Below are 15,788 nucleotides of genomic sequence, written 5' to 3'. Positions count from 1 at the left end.
TGAAGGCTATATCCTCAGATTGGCAAAATCCATCAAATACACACTGGGTAAGGCAATAGAAAAAAGAAACTTTGTTATTCACGGAAGCAAAAAACTGACTCTACTCCTACAGAAGGTTATTTGGCAGCAATTATTGAACTGTGATCCAGAAAAGTCACTTCAAGGGATTCTCCTTGAGATATAATCATACATATGGGAAATGATGGTAATTTGTAATACCAAAAGAATGAAACTACTTAAATATCCATAAATATTACAAGGAACCTTTCATGTTTATTTTTAAACCATGTGAATATATTAGGTATTCAAATAATTTTTTTCAGTCTCCTGAGATGCTGGGATTACAGGTGTGTGCCATTATTCCCGACCTTTTTATTTTTTGAGACAAGTTCTAAGTTGCTGAGGGTGGTCTTGAACTTTCAACCCTGGACAGGTGGCACACACCTGTAATTCTAGTGGCTCAAGAGGTTGAGGCAAGAGGATCACAAGTTCAAAGCCAACCTTAGCAATTTAGTGAGGCCCTAAGCAACTTAGCAAGGCTCTGACTCAAAATAAAATATAAAAAGAGTTGGGGATGTGGCTCAGTGGTTAAGTATCCCTGGTTCCATTCCCCCATACCAAACCAAACCAAACCAAACCAAACCAAACAGAAAATCCCAAAAAACCTTACAACTCTGCCTTAGTCTCCCCCAAGGGGCTGAGATTTCAAATGTGTGCCACTTCACCTAGCTTCTATTTTCCTTTATGACTACCATAATTAATAAAACGAAAACCCATGAAGGAAAGACAGATCACAAGTCAATACCATAGTAAACAAAAATAGGAAAAAAAATCAGAAAGATGAAATTAGAGATTAAAAATACTCACTGGGACTCTGTCATCATCTCGCCGTCTTCGACCTCTGAAAACAGTTCTCCTTTTAAAAATGAAAAAGGTTTTGGGGACAACTCATAAGATTCTTCAAGTATACACATTTAAACAAAGATGGAGAGATCCCTACTTTAACTTATATTCTAACTCTGGGGCCACTCTTCTCCACTAAGATTGAAACATATTCTCCTAAAAGCATTCTGAGATAATATACCAAAAGTTCACACATTACCACCAGTACCAGGTAGTTGGATCCATTTTAAAAAATATTTTTGTTCAAAATGGACACAATACTTTTATATTATTTATTTATTTTTATGTGGTGCTGAGGATCAAACCCAGGACCTCACATGTGCTAGGCACATGCTCTACCACAGAGCCACAACCTCCAGCCCGGGTCCACGTTTACTAGTAATGCTCCCTCCATACCAGAAGCATATTAGAGTTTAATTTAGGCAAGGAAGCACTATAAAATCCCATTCCTATAGTTTTGATTAGAAAAAACTAAAATTCTACAGCAGATGGATATCCTATTTTTCTAAGCTGCATTTTCCTTAGTCAACAATAAAGAACTTCAAAATATAAATTACTGATCATAGTTATATTCTATATGGATACACTATATATCTTATAATTATTTAAAAAACTATTGGGGCGCTGGGTTATGGCTTAGTGGTAGAGTGCTTTCCTAGCACATGTGAGGCCCTGGGTTCAATCCTCAGCACCACATAAAAAGGAGATAAATGAATAAATAAATAAAGGTATCATTTCCATCTACAACTAAAAACATTAACAAACAAAAAACAAAAACAATAAACAACCACTGGGGTTTGCCACTACAGTGGTTCATGCTTGCTAAGCATGAAGTCCTGGGTTAGATGCCTATTATTTCAACAAAAAAACAAAAACAAAATTAAAAAAAAAAAAAAAAAAAAAAAAAATCCAAAACCAGGTTAGACCTATATTTTCTTACCTGCCCCTACCATAGTCCCCATTCTGTTCCACTGGTAAAACAGGAGTCTCCTTGGGAAGTTGAGTTTGCTCCTGATGCCCTGTTACCGTAGGGTTATGCCGTTCGGGTGGAAAGTTCCTTGAACTAGATCTGTTCAATGGTCCATCCCCCAGTGACACAGAACCCTCTGTTGAATGTTCTGAACCACTGGATGACCTAAAATGAGGCTTCATACTATAAGAAATATAAGATCATACACATCAAAGGATGTATCAAGACAGAAAAAAAATTTTCTTTGTTAAAAATTGGTTAATTGTACTCTGCTTGTCATGTAGTAAAAATGTTACCTGTTTTATGTCCCACATATACCATTTTCAAAAGGCAAAAGGATTTCTGTTAACAGTAATTTGTGCAAGGAGAGGATATGAGGAAAAATCCAAAGTTCTTTGGAAAAAGGAAAAAAAAAAAAAAAAAAGCTGCGGTCTTGACATGCCTATATTAGCCAGACTATAAAATTATTATTATTTTTGGGCACTGGGAATTGAACTGAGGGCTTTGATGTTTGCAAGGCAAGCACTCTACCAACAGAGCTATATCCCCAGCCCCTATACACTTATTAATACGTCTGTGTCATATGCATCCTCAATAAGGAGAAAACCGCCAATGAAAGTAAAAATTGGTGGTTGTTGTGGGCAAACAAAAAAAATGCATTTTATGTGTAAGGCATAATACATTACAGATACACTATAATCTGTAATATTGTTTTTTTTTTTTTTTTTTTGCGGTGCTGGGGAGTAATATCAAATTTTTATAGGAGAAAATTAGGAAAGATGCCTGAAAGTCTCTAGGGGACTGACAATGAAAAGGGTGAGAAATATTGGATTATACTAAAATCTCAGCCTTCACTAAAAGATCCAAATGCAGAACATAAATCTAGGGAATTATAGAAATACAACCAACAACCTGGCGTGACTTCATGAATTAAGGTGTACAATGTGATAAGAAAAACAAAAAGCGCCCATCAAAAAACCTACTTCTACAAAAGTAATTTTTATCTTGGATGATGAGTATGAGCACCCAACTTCCTAATTTTTCATAAATAGATAAAGCTAAGGTAATATAATAGAGAAAAGATGCAGTTTAATCAATAATGCAAATACTTAAAGTAAGCCTAAGCACCTGAGGATCTTGGCTCTACAACAGACTAAAAAGGAAGTGTGAGATTTATATTGCCCATGACTTGCAATTTTTTATAATCTGTTTTCATAAATACAAATTGATAATATTATTAACATTTTGCCAATTCCTAGCTCTTGGAATAGGGATTGAAAAATTTCATTAATAAGCCCCAAATTTAAACATTAGTTTCAATGGTACATAGAGTTATTTTATTCTCCAGAGACCATGACAAATTATCTATTAAACTTTAAGATAAAAATCAGGTTATGATGACACTTTTCATTTTATATATATATATATATATATATATATATATATATAAATTTTTTTTTTTTTTAAACTGGGGATTGAACCCAGGGATCCTTTACCATTGAGTTACATCAGCTCCTTTTTATTCTGATGAGGATCTTGCCAAGTTGTGGAGGTTAACCTGGAACTTGAAATCTTTCTGCCTCAGTCTTCTCAGTCGCTAGGATTATAGGCATGCTTCACCATATCCAGCCAAAAATATTTTTTGAGACAGGGTCTCGATAAGTTGCTGAGGCTGGCTTTGAACTTGCGATCCTCCTGCCTCAGCCTCCTGAGTTGCTGGGATTACAGGTGTGTGCCACCAAGCCCGGCCAAAATAGATTTTTTAACAGCAATAAAATTACAGTATGTCATCTAACAGTTATTTACAAAATATTTATTACCTATCATATCTGAAATGACCTCAAGAATTAGATAGGCTATTTACATATCTGTTCAGAAACCATCATACACCAAATTTTCACCCTGTATTTCAATAAGTCTAACGGACAAATTATTAAGTTTAATGGGGCTGGGGTTGTGACACAGTGGTGGAGTACTTGCCTAGCATGTGTGAGGCCCTGGGTTCGATTATCAGCACTGTATATAAATAAATAAAATAAAGGTCCATTGACAAAAAATAAATTTTTAAAAAATTTTAAAAAAGGGGGGGTTGGGGATATAGCTCAGTTGGTAGAGTATGTGCCTTGCAAGCACAAGGCCCTGGGTTCAATCCCCATCACTGCGCCAAAAAAAAAAAAAAAAAAAAAGTTTAAACAGCCCTCAGATCTCATAATCTTACCCTTCACTGAGAGGGACTTAACAATCTCCATCCAGGCAACAGAAAAAAGAATGAAGAAAGAAGCAATAAAGCTGGAAGAAAAGGAGAAGTGAAATAAAGAAAAAGGTTGAAACAAAGAAATAGAAAAATAGAAAAACGTCTGGACTTTTGAAAGTTAGTCCTATTCTCTCTAAGTAGGACTAGTGATCATCATTGGGCTGTCACAAAATTATATCAAAAATTGTGAAATGGTTCTAACAGTTACTTTCTCCTTGACTGAAAATATTAATTAAAAAGAAAAAAGGAACAAAGGCTGGCAGCTGTCACGTCATACAATAAACAAAGAAGGATTGTACTTTGGTCAAAAAGTTAATTTCAGGGGCTGGAGTTGTAGCTCAGTGGTAGAGCACTTGCCTAGCACATGTGACGCACTGGGTTCAATTCTCAGCACCACATAAAAATAAATAAGAAAAAAGTATTTATGTATTATTTTTATAATTATAAATCAATCACAACCACTGTTGTCAAATACATGGGAAAGAACTATACTGAGTGGTTTCGAATAACATGCAAATTACTACTAGACCTGCCCAACTCCTCAAAACCATAGGTATAACTCCTTTCAATCAAGATGACGACTCTTCCTGTCTTTCTTACTGTAAATGTCATCCCTATCACCAACAAGTCAAAGTGGACAAAAAATGGAGACAATAAAGAACAATGAACTCACCACTATTTATTTTTTAAAAATTAATTAACTATATTGGCAGTGCTAGGGATCAAATCCAGGCCCTCGCACACATTCTAGGACAAGTTCTTTATCACCAACTTACATACCCATGCCTGTATTTATTATTTATTTATCTAATTTTTTAGGTACTGGGGATTGAATGCCCAAGATCACTTTATTACTGAGCCACATTCCCGACCCTCTTTTTTTATACTTTATTTTGAGACAGGATTGCTACTGTGATCCTCATGTCTCAGCCTCCAGAGTTGTTGGGATTACAGGTGTGTGCCACAATACCCACCTATATTTATTTGTAACACAAGCATCTGCAAAGAACAGCAGTTAAAAACTACTTTTGGTCTACCTAATAACAAAGACATCTCTGCTCTACTTAACCTTGTTTAAAGTAGAAGTCACACCTTCAAAGAACTACATGGGGGAAATCAACAGGCATTTATTTATTTATTTTTTACAGATCTACTATTTCTAATCACGACCTGTTATCTTCTCACAAGAGAATTTAGAAATCGTGATTTCTTTTTTTCTTGCAGTACTGGGAATGAAACCAGGAGGGGCACTATACCAGTGAGCCACATCCCTAGCCCTTTTTCTTTTTTATTTTGAGACTGCATCTTGCTTAGTTGCTTACGGTCTCATTAAGTTGTTGAGGTTTGTCTTAGCTGGGATTACAGGTGTGCACCACCATACCCAGCAATTATGATTTATTTTACTGTAATTATAATCATCATCATCATCATCATTATTTTGTGGTGCTGGAGATTGAACCCAGGGCCTTGTGCTAGAAAGGCAAGCACTCTACCAACTGAGCTATATCCCCAGCCCAGAATTATTATTTTTTTAAAAGTAGTTTCTGTTGTAGGTAGACACAACACCTTTATTTTATTCATGTTTATGTGGTGCTGAGGATCAAACCCAGTGCCTCACAGGGTTAGGCAAGTGCTCTACCACTGAGCCACAACCCCAGTCCCCAGTGGAATTATTTTTAAGGAAAAAAAAAATTAATCTGTTTACGGCAGATGAGAAGGATGTTTGGATAGTCCTATCTTGGCGGTGGTGGTAAGAGCCATATAAGCCTGACAAGATATTTATCTTCTTTAGCCTCACTTTCTTTATCTGTGAGTTAAAATTACATCGTAACAAAGATCTTTCCAGATTCAAACACTGTCATCTCTATGTGTTCTTGGAAATTAATCTTTTCCAAACAATAGGATGGTGGTTGGAGGGCAGTGTATATACTTTTATTCCTATGTTCTAGCAATAATGAATTCTGTAGTTAATTGCTGTAAACTTACTAAACTAAGGGTCATATACAAATAATGTACTGCTTATAAAGAACCCTACGTTATTCTTTTGTTGTTACTGTTGTTGTCTATGCTGGCCTTGAACTCATGGGGTCAAGTGATTCTCTTGCCTTAGCCTCCCAGGTAGTTGGGACTACAGTTGTACACCACTCCATCTGGCAGTATCCTTCATTCTTTACATACAAAAAGATCTTATTTGAAACTTGAATAAAAATGTGTTTATGTAATACAAATTTTCTAGCATTTAAACATTATCTTCATTCAGGACTAGGATCTAGCTTAGTGGCAGACTGCCTAGCATGTACAAGGTCATGGATGGGTACTATCCCCAGTACAGCAAAAATAGCTGGGTATAGTGGTCCATGCCTGTAATCCCAGTGGTTCAGCAGTGAGGCAGTAGGATCACAAGTTCAAGGCCTGCCTCAGTAACTTAGTGAGACCGTGTTTTAAAATAAAAATTTAAAGGGCTGGGGATATAGCTCAGCAGTACAAGTTCTCTGGGTTCAATCTCTGGTAACAAAATCGTCATCATTGTAAAAAAAAAATAAACTGAAAGCAGAAACAAAATGATACATCACCTTCATAGCACCAAAAAAGCTTTCACAAAGTATTAAAATAAATTTGATGTTACTTTAAGCAGCATGAAAACTGTCATTTCTATTTGATTTGTGTTAAGCAGGAAACACATTCAAATACTTTAACCAACTGTATCAAATGGAGTCCAAAAATTGTGGCCATTAAAGGGTTGCATAGAATGAATGCTTCCTGAATACACTGAGACAGGCATAATTTATACTATGAGTCTACTTTCTCTAATAAAGCATGTTTCAGAAAAATGACACAAAAAAGGACTGAATTCCTGGATGCCATATTGGAAAATGTACACTATGTGGTCTCCTTGCTAAAAAAGAATCAAGTGGGGAATAAGATCTGGCAAGAGACTGAAAAATCAATGAAAAATCTTTAGGAGAGCTGGAATTGTGGCTCAGTGGTACAGTGCTTGCCCAGCACGCATGAAGCACTGGGTTCGACCCTCAGAACCACATATAAAAACATATGCACGTTATGAATTATGAATGAAATAAATTCCATTGGAATAAATCACAATCGCTCGGTGTGGTGGTGCATGATTAAATAAAAGTCATTAAAAAAAAGACTGGGGATATAGCTTAGATGCCCAAGGACCTGAGCTCAATCCCCAAACCCCAGTACAAAAAAAAAAAAAAAAAAAAAAGGTAGGTGTGGTAGTGCACACCTATATTCCCAGCAGTGCTCAGTAGACTGAAGAAGGAGGATTCAGAGTTCAAAGCCAGTCTCACAAATTTAGTAGGGCCCTCAGCAACTTAGCAAAATACAAAATTGGGCTGGGAATGTGGCTCAGTGGTTGAGTGCCCCTGAGTTCAATCCCCGATTAACCCCCCCCCCCAAATAAAGTAAGGTTTTAGGAATGTAGCTTGAGATATTAATAATCAATAAATTTGCTACTACTATTTGTTGTACTATAGGTTCACAGAAATCATTTCAAGGTGAATTTTATGTGTGTAGTGGTGGGGGTGGGGTAGGGGGGATGCAGGGGACTGAGCCCAGGGTGATCTACCACTGACCTATATCCGCAGTCCTTTTTATTTTTGAGACAGGGTCTCCCTAGGTTGCTGAGGTTAGCCTTAAACTTGAGATCCCCCTGCCCCTATCTCCCAAGTAGCTGGGATTACAATGCATGCCACAGGTCCTGGTGCAAAGTTAATTCTTCAAACTAAAATAATATGTATCTGTATCCCAACATTTCACATTTCTAACCCCAAAGACTTTCCATACTAAGCAGCATTTAGGCACTAGATTATAAGTCAGAGAATGCATCCATATTTTTTTTATTACCTAAAAAAACAAAAACAAAAAGCAATCCTTTTATGTCCATTATAAACTCTGAAGTCAAAGTGTCCTTATGAATTCTAGATCGAATCATTCATGTGTATTTGTAAAAATAAATACACAGGGCTGGGTTGTGGCTCAGTGGTAGAGCACTTGCCTAGCACGTGTGAGGAGCACGTGTGAGGCACTGGGTTTGATTCTTAGCACAATATATAAATAATTACGTAAAGGTCCACTGACAACTAGAAAAAAAATATTAAAAAAAATTAAAAAATACATACACAAACACCTTTTCATTGTGTCTGCCAATGAGTACTGCTATTAACAGAAGGAATTTATTAACAACAACTCGGAATTGTTTAAAATAAATTTCAGCTATGATTGTTACCTTACCGATTTTTTTGGAATGGTCGACCAATATTCATAGCAGCAGCATTTGTTTTATAAGATCCTGGTGAATTAAAGCCATTCACAAAACTACCATTGGGAAAGGGAGCCTAAAAGAGAATTTTAATGTTTAAACAACATTAATGGTAAAGACAAAAATATGGGATGAAGGTCACAGAAACCTTACTGAGCTTGACCTCTTAAGTCAAATATTTTATTCACTTTTGCAATATTCACATCACATATCACTTGACTCACATATCACTTGAGCTAATGAACAATAAATCATTAGCTCATTACTTAATAAGGAATATTATTCTCTGACACAGTTTCATAACACAAAGCATTTAAAACCCTATAAGGACTTATCTATTATCTAGTCTCTTCCTTCTATTAACTCAGCAAAGCTTAAAGGAAAAAAATTGTAGAAACCAACAGATCAACCCTTAGTCACATGCATATGTTGGTAAGGAGGACTAGATGTACACAATGTTATTTATAAGCTACAAAGTAACCAGTAGCAACATAAATTAACTACTCCAGTTGATTTCAAATTTCCAAATGAATTAAAAATCTTGTTATTTTTTATTTTATTATCTGAAAAATATCTCACTTACCAGTGGCGTTTCAAAGTAGGGTGCAGGACTTGGAGACCAAGACTGAGGCACAATACTATAGACTGAGTACTGTTGGTGAGGATTATATACAGGCTGCATAAAGACTGGTGAGGCATACTGTGCTTGAGTTTGAATGGGCTGACTATACATACTAGAATCCATTAATCGATAACCATTCTTAGCAAAAAAAGTGTTGATGGCTTTTATCCTTGCCTAGAAGCAAAAGGAACACGTTATAATAAAACACACGGGTATATTTTAACAAATATATTAAAGTTATATTTAACACATATTATATGACTATACTACTTCTGTTTAATGTAGTTAGTAGAGCAAAAGAAAAATAATAGCTTTGTTAACAAGAAATCTATACATGGGCAAAGTACAACAAACAAGGTAAAAACAGAGAAGTCTACATGGTGAAACTAATTACAACTTATCACACCAAATGTGCTAGCATTTCTAATATATAAATTGTAAAAATAGATATGAAAAAGCTCTATAACCTACATGGGTTGGACATGAGCTGAATTAACAAAAATGAAAGCCAAGCATATGAAACAGATGCTAAACCTAGCTTACAAGAAGCAATTAAATAACATATATGGCCAGATGTAGTAGTGTACACCTATAATCCCAGTGATTAGGGAGGTTAGGCCAAGAGATTCCAAGTTTGAGGTCAGCCTGTACAAAACAGTTTAGAACATTTCAAAATTTTAAAAAGCCTGGGGCTATATCTATATCTCAGTGGTGGAGTACTTGACTAGCATGCTGGAGAAGCCTGGTTCAATTTCTATCATCACAACAAATATGTATATAAATAAATAAGGTATAGGAAAAAATGTTCAAAATCACTAGTCATTGGAGATATAAAAATAACCCCACATGGTGCAAATTAGTGCAGCCACTCTGGAAAGCAGTGTGGAGATTCCTCAGAAGGCTTGGAATGGAACCACCATTTGACCCAGCTATCCCACTCCTTGGCCTATACCCAAAGGACTTAAAATCAGCATACTACAGAGATAGAGTCACATCAATGTTCATAGCTGCTCAATTCACAATAGCCAGACTGTGGAACCAACCTAGATGCCCTTCAATTGATGAATGGATAAAGAAACTGTGATACACACACACACACACACACACACACACACACACACAATGGAATATTACTCAGTCATAAAGAATAATAAAATCATGGCCTTTGCAGGCAAATGGATGAAACTGGAGAGTATCATGCTAAATGAGATAAGCCAATCTCAAAAAACCAAAGGACAAATGATCTCACTGATAAGCAGATGATGACACATAATGGGGGATGGGAGGGGAGCAAGAACGGAAAAGGAGGGTCGGTATAGAGGGAAGAGGGGTGGGAGGAAGGCAAAAATAACAGAATGAATCAAACACCATTACCCTATGTAAATGCATGATCACACAAATGGTATGCCTCTATTTCATGTACAAACAGAAACAACATGTATCCCATTTGTTTACAATAAAAAATAACCCCCATGCCCCTGATAAAATGGTTGTTCTCAAACAAAACAAAAACAACAACAACAAAAAACTGGTGTTGAAGAGGATGTAGGGAAGGAACAATTGCACACTATTGGTGAGAACGTAAATTAATAGAGCGATTATGAAAATACTATGAAAAGGGCCCTCACAAATTAAAAATAAGGCTGGGGGTGTAGCTCAGTGATAGAGAGCTTGCCTAGCACATGTAAGACCCTGGGTTTGACTCCCAGTACAAAAACAAAACAAAAAACCAAAACAACAAAATAAAACAAACCCTCTCCCCAACATTAAACATTTTTAAAAAATAGTACTGTATATTTTTGAATTGCTAAGAAAGTAAGCCTTAACTGTTCTCACAACAAAAAAAAAGCGTGCTAGGTAGATATGTTAATTAGCTTGATTTAATCATTTCACAATGCACACACTGATTATAATATCAAATTGTACACAGGCAATATATAGTGTTTGTCAATTATATCTTCACCACATAAAAATAAATAGTTCATTCACAACTAAAATATATGTATTTAAAAAAAGACTTTAAAAAGTTGGAAGAAAAATAGGTACATGGCTATTTAACAACAATAATCATAAAGAGAATGGAAAATAAAAATAAATCCTCCTCTAGGGCTGGGGATATAGCTCAGTTGGTAGAGTGCTTATCTAGCAAGCATAAGGCCCTGGGTTCAATCCCCAGCACCACAAGAAAAAAAGAAAAAAAAAAAAAAAGAAAAAAACACAACACAAATACAGGAAACAACCACCCAGTTGTCCATTAATCACTGAATATACCATGGTACATCCACATGATACTCAACTATGAAACTGATGTACTGCTCTAAATACTACTTTGGAGTGATTTCCAAAATATACTGTTAGGGGAAGGAAAAAAAAAAAAAGAAAGAAAGAAAGAAAAAGAGAAAAAGCAAAGAGGAGAAAAGTTTGTGTATTAAGTATTTATAAGATGGGCATATGATGATAGTTGGATATATATTTATTAATATATATTTAATACACTGTGTTTATGCACTGAGATTTAAAACAAAATTACTCTGCATAAGTTAGAAGCAAAAGGAACCTAAAGGCATATCTAATTTGTTATAAGACCACAGAAGTCCTAAGTGAATTTAGCTTATAATAAAGTTGATTGTATATTCTTTAGAGATCACAGGCACAAAATAAGGTGAGATAAATTAACAACTGTCGATTGTTTTCAGCATTATATTGCTATTGGTATTGTTATTCTGATGTTTTTGTGTGCAATTATGGAATGGATCTAATCAGTTATTATATTAGGGTCACTGAGATCTAAGATTTCACAGGAAAGAAATAAGACACTGATGAGACTGAAGAAATATGAACCGAGTTGCCTGAAATTAAATGGGAAGTATCAGAACAAACATATTTTCTAAAAAAAGGGCTAGCGATGTAGCTCAGAGGTACAATACTCTTTAGTTCAACACCCAGGACCTCCCCCCAATTCCGATCAAACAACAAAAAAACCTAGCAGGCAAGGGTGGAGTTTATTAGTAGAAACACATGCTTAAGCATGTGTGAGACCCTGAGTTCAATGCCCAGTACTGCAGAGAAAATAAACAAACCCAGCCCCAAATACATGTATCTTAGATCTGTCCAATAAATAAGATGAAACCAGCAAGCCATTAAGCATCTTGTGCCTAAGCAGTGGTACAAAAAAATGCCATTTCCTCATAAAGGAACCCAGGGACCTGGAGAATATGCTGACTCCAAGTCTTTGAAGCGGTACTGGTACTACACAAGAGCTTGGAATGCCTTGTCACATTACAAAGGAAAAACACTACTGAAGAGTACCAGCACTGTAACAAAAGAACTTGGGAGACAACTCAAGAGAGGCCAAAAATCAATGTGAACAATAAATACATAAATACACATTTTAAAATATTCAATAAAATGAAAGATCACTTATTTTCTTTTGGAGTACAAGGATAGAACACAGGGCTTGAGTGTGCTATGCATGCTAGGAAGTGTTCTACCACTGAATACATTTCCATCCCCAACACATCATTAAAAACAACAAGTAATAAAGGCTAGCAACAGTCGTTTTGTATGAATTTCACATATGTACTGCAGGATAATGAAGATGAGGGTAAGTTTCAAATAAACAGAAAAGAAAGGCAAAACAGAAAAGGCACCATTTTGCAGTGCTAAATGAATGAACTGATTTAGTCAGTGACACCAGCAGCGAGCTTTAGTTCCCTTCCTGTGATGTCCTTATATTAAACTCAAACCTTATCAAGTCTCTTGATCTAGGTACCAATTTGCATGAAATACAGGGAGATAGACAATCACATTAAACTACACTGAAGAAACCAGTTAGCAAGGCAATCAAGATGGGAGGGGGATGTCTGATGAAAGGGTTGCTTAGAGAATGTTCCAGCAGGCTACTGAAATTTTAAAATGCAGATTAAAAAGAGAAAAGATAAGAACTAGCAAAATATACTCTAAGCGCATGAACATGTAGCTTAGTGGCAGAACGTTTGCCTGGCATGCATGAAGCCCTGGTTTCTGTACCTAGTGCTGGCAATTCTCTAAGACCAATATGAATAATCACCATTTCTTTCCTTCTTTTTTTTTTTTTTTTTTTTTGTGGGTGGAGGGGATGGGATATGTACCAGAGATTGAACTCAAGGGCACTTGACCACTGAACCCTATTTTGTATTTTATTTAGAGACAGGGTCTCACTGAGTTCTTAGCACCTCACTTTTGTTGAGGCTGGTTTTCAACATGCGATCAATCCTCCTGCCTCAGTCTCCTGAGGAGCTGGGATCACAGGCGTGTGTAACCATGCCCAGTCTCTTTCTCTCTCATTTCTTCAAAAAGAATTTAACATTTATTTTTTATTTACTTGTTTTTTATGTGGCGCTGAGGATTAAACTCAGTGCCTCACCCGTACTAGGCAAGTGTTCTACCATTGAGCTACAACCCCAGTGCTCAACATTCTTGCTAAATGAAAACAAACAAACAAACAAAAAAACAAAAAGAGGAAGAAATTAGATGTTTTAAAAAAGAGAGAGAGGAAAAAATAATCAAGAAATTACTATAGTGATAATATTACAGCTATTTTGGGGGGTTATATTTTATTGTCTTACTGATATAACCTAAGCATTTAAAACTATGGCCATGTTTTTTAAAAAAGAATCCCTATCTTTAGAACTACTAACACTAATATTTACAGATGAAATTAAGGGTGAAATTTGCTTCAAAATAATTGTGAACATAGAGAAATAAATGGAATACAGATTAAAGTAATACTAACCATTCCCTATTAGCTTTTAAAATAGGTATAGAGTTTCAGTTTTACATGAGTTCTGGAGAAAGATGATGCCGATGCCCATGTTATAGATGATTTATTATCAGTGAACTGTATATGTCAAGATAATTAGGATGGTAAATAATTTTATGTTATGTGCATTTTACCAAAACAGAAAAAAACTGGGCCACAGGTACATAGGTACATGGTGATTTATTACACTATGTTGTCCACATTTATGTTTGAAATTCCTGCATCGTTTACCTGGTAATGCATTTGTGTAATCCCAGCTATTTGGAAGGCTAAGGCAAGACGTTCACAAATTTGAGACCAGCCTTAGCAACTTATTGAGACCCTGCCTCAAAAATTTTTTAAAAAGGGAGGCAGGGCTTGGGGTTTAGCTTAGTGTTCCTGGGTTCAATTCCCAATATCTAAATAAATAGGTTTACCAAAAAACAAACAAAGTAACAATAAGTGCTCGAACACATGGCAAATTTATAAATAAGACTATACTGCCTGTGGCTGCCCAAACCTGTAATATTCATTATCAGGCTGTTGAAATAAAAAAAATCTGCCATCTTCTGTACTAGAATTATAAAGATGTGAGAGAGTTCGATTAGGAATAAAAAACTGCACCAAGTTTTTGGGACTATCAAATGAAGCAATGCACCTCAAAAATCTAAAATTACCACTTTAATTAACAAATGAAAGGTATGCTTTATGATTCCTACAGTTATAGGCCAGGGACTACTTCCCTCTTCCCGCTAATCTGTAACCAATCAAGTGAAAATGAGTCAATTATTGATCTGGGGATGTAGCTCGGTGGTACAGCACTTGTCTACCTTACCCAAGGCCCTGGGTTCAATCCTTAACACTCCAAAAGAACAAATAAATGAAATCAATTATGAGTAACATGAAAAATTGACTTTAACATGTTCTAAAAAAAAAAAAAAGCCAAAGCTATAGCTTTTACCAAGGTTAATGTACTGAAAACAGCAAAGATTTTAATCTAGCTATTATATTTATAAATAACATGAAAATTATGTAAATTGGTTAAAGATAGGGTGAAGTCTGAGCACATGGAGAAAAAAAATTTATTTTGAATGGAAATTCTATAATATAGCATATAAAATTAGAAGTTCACACTAAGGGTATAGCTCAGTTGTAGAGCAGTTGTCTAACATGTGCCAAGGCCATGCATTCAATTTCGAGCAACACACCCACATACACATACACAGCTTCTTTAAAAAAATAAAAACTAAATTAAGTTCGCTAAATAGTCCTATCAGCAGATTAGAAACAACAAAAGAAAAGGTCAATTAACTTGAAGATGGACTGAAATCTATGGAAATCTAATCTAGAAATCAAAGAAAATAGATTGAGAACTTTTAACGGAAATGAGCAGTTAAACATGTGGAATTTAGTATTAAAAGGAACTGAATGGCTCGTTGCAGTGGCACACTATAATTCCAAGTTCAAAGATGCCTCCCCATCTTAGTGAGCCCCTGTCTCTAAATAAAATAGAAAAAAAAGGGCTGGGGATGTGGCCCAGTGGTTGAGTGCCACTGGGTTCAATCCCCAGTACTAAATAAACAAACAACACCATATTAGACACAATAAAGTCAACTTATTCAAAACTGAAGATAAAATATCTGACAGCCAACAAAGAAAAAGGACACACTGTACACAGGACACACTGAATGCAAAAGAACATGTCAGCAGAAATAACACCCAGAATAATATCTTAAAAGAATGGGAAACATTTAGCTGTCAAACCAGAATTCTGTAACCATGGAAAACATCCATCAAAAATGAGTGTGAGGGCTGGGGATATGGCTCAGTTGGTAGAGTGCTTGCCTCGTAAGCACAAGGCCCTGGGTTCAATCCCCAGTACCGCAATCAATCAATCAATCAATCAATCAATCAATAAAAAAGTGTGTGAAAGACCAGAAATTTTTAGATAAGGGAAAACTAAAGAGAATTCAT

General features: G+C 35.7%; 1 protein-coding gene across 6 annotated transcripts in view; it reads right to left on the bottom strand.

The window, feature by feature from the left end:
• Window positions 1-15,788, bottom strand: part of LARP4 (La ribonucleoprotein 4) — a 79,623-nt gene that overhangs the window by 12,952 nt on the left and 50,883 nt on the right. For 3 of the 6 annotated variants that reach the window (XM_079139779.1, XM_079139781.1, XM_079139783.1), the window contains exons 9-12: window positions 8,996-9,208; window positions 8,385-8,488; window positions 1,844-2,056; window positions 868-916 (exon numbers count right to left, since the gene is read on the bottom strand). In XM_079139779.1, the coding sequence (XP_078995905.1) occupies window positions 868-916; window positions 1,844-2,056; window positions 8,385-8,488; window positions 8,996-9,208 (579 nt within the window). The remainder of the gene's footprint in view (window positions 1-867; window positions 917-1,843; window positions 2,057-8,384; window positions 8,489-8,995; window positions 9,209-15,788) is intronic. The other 3 variants (XM_079139780.1, XM_079139782.1, XM_079139784.1) reach the window with 3 other exon arrangements.

Source organism: Sciurus vulgaris (genome assembly GCF_902686455.1).
Source record: "Sciurus vulgaris genome assembly, chromosome: 5".
Taxonomy (NCBI): domain Eukaryota; kingdom Metazoa; phylum Chordata; class Mammalia; order Rodentia; family Sciuridae; genus Sciurus; species Sciurus vulgaris.
The sequence above is the reverse complement of the archived record's forward strand: the minus strand, read 5'-3'. Positions and strand labels throughout refer to the sequence as shown.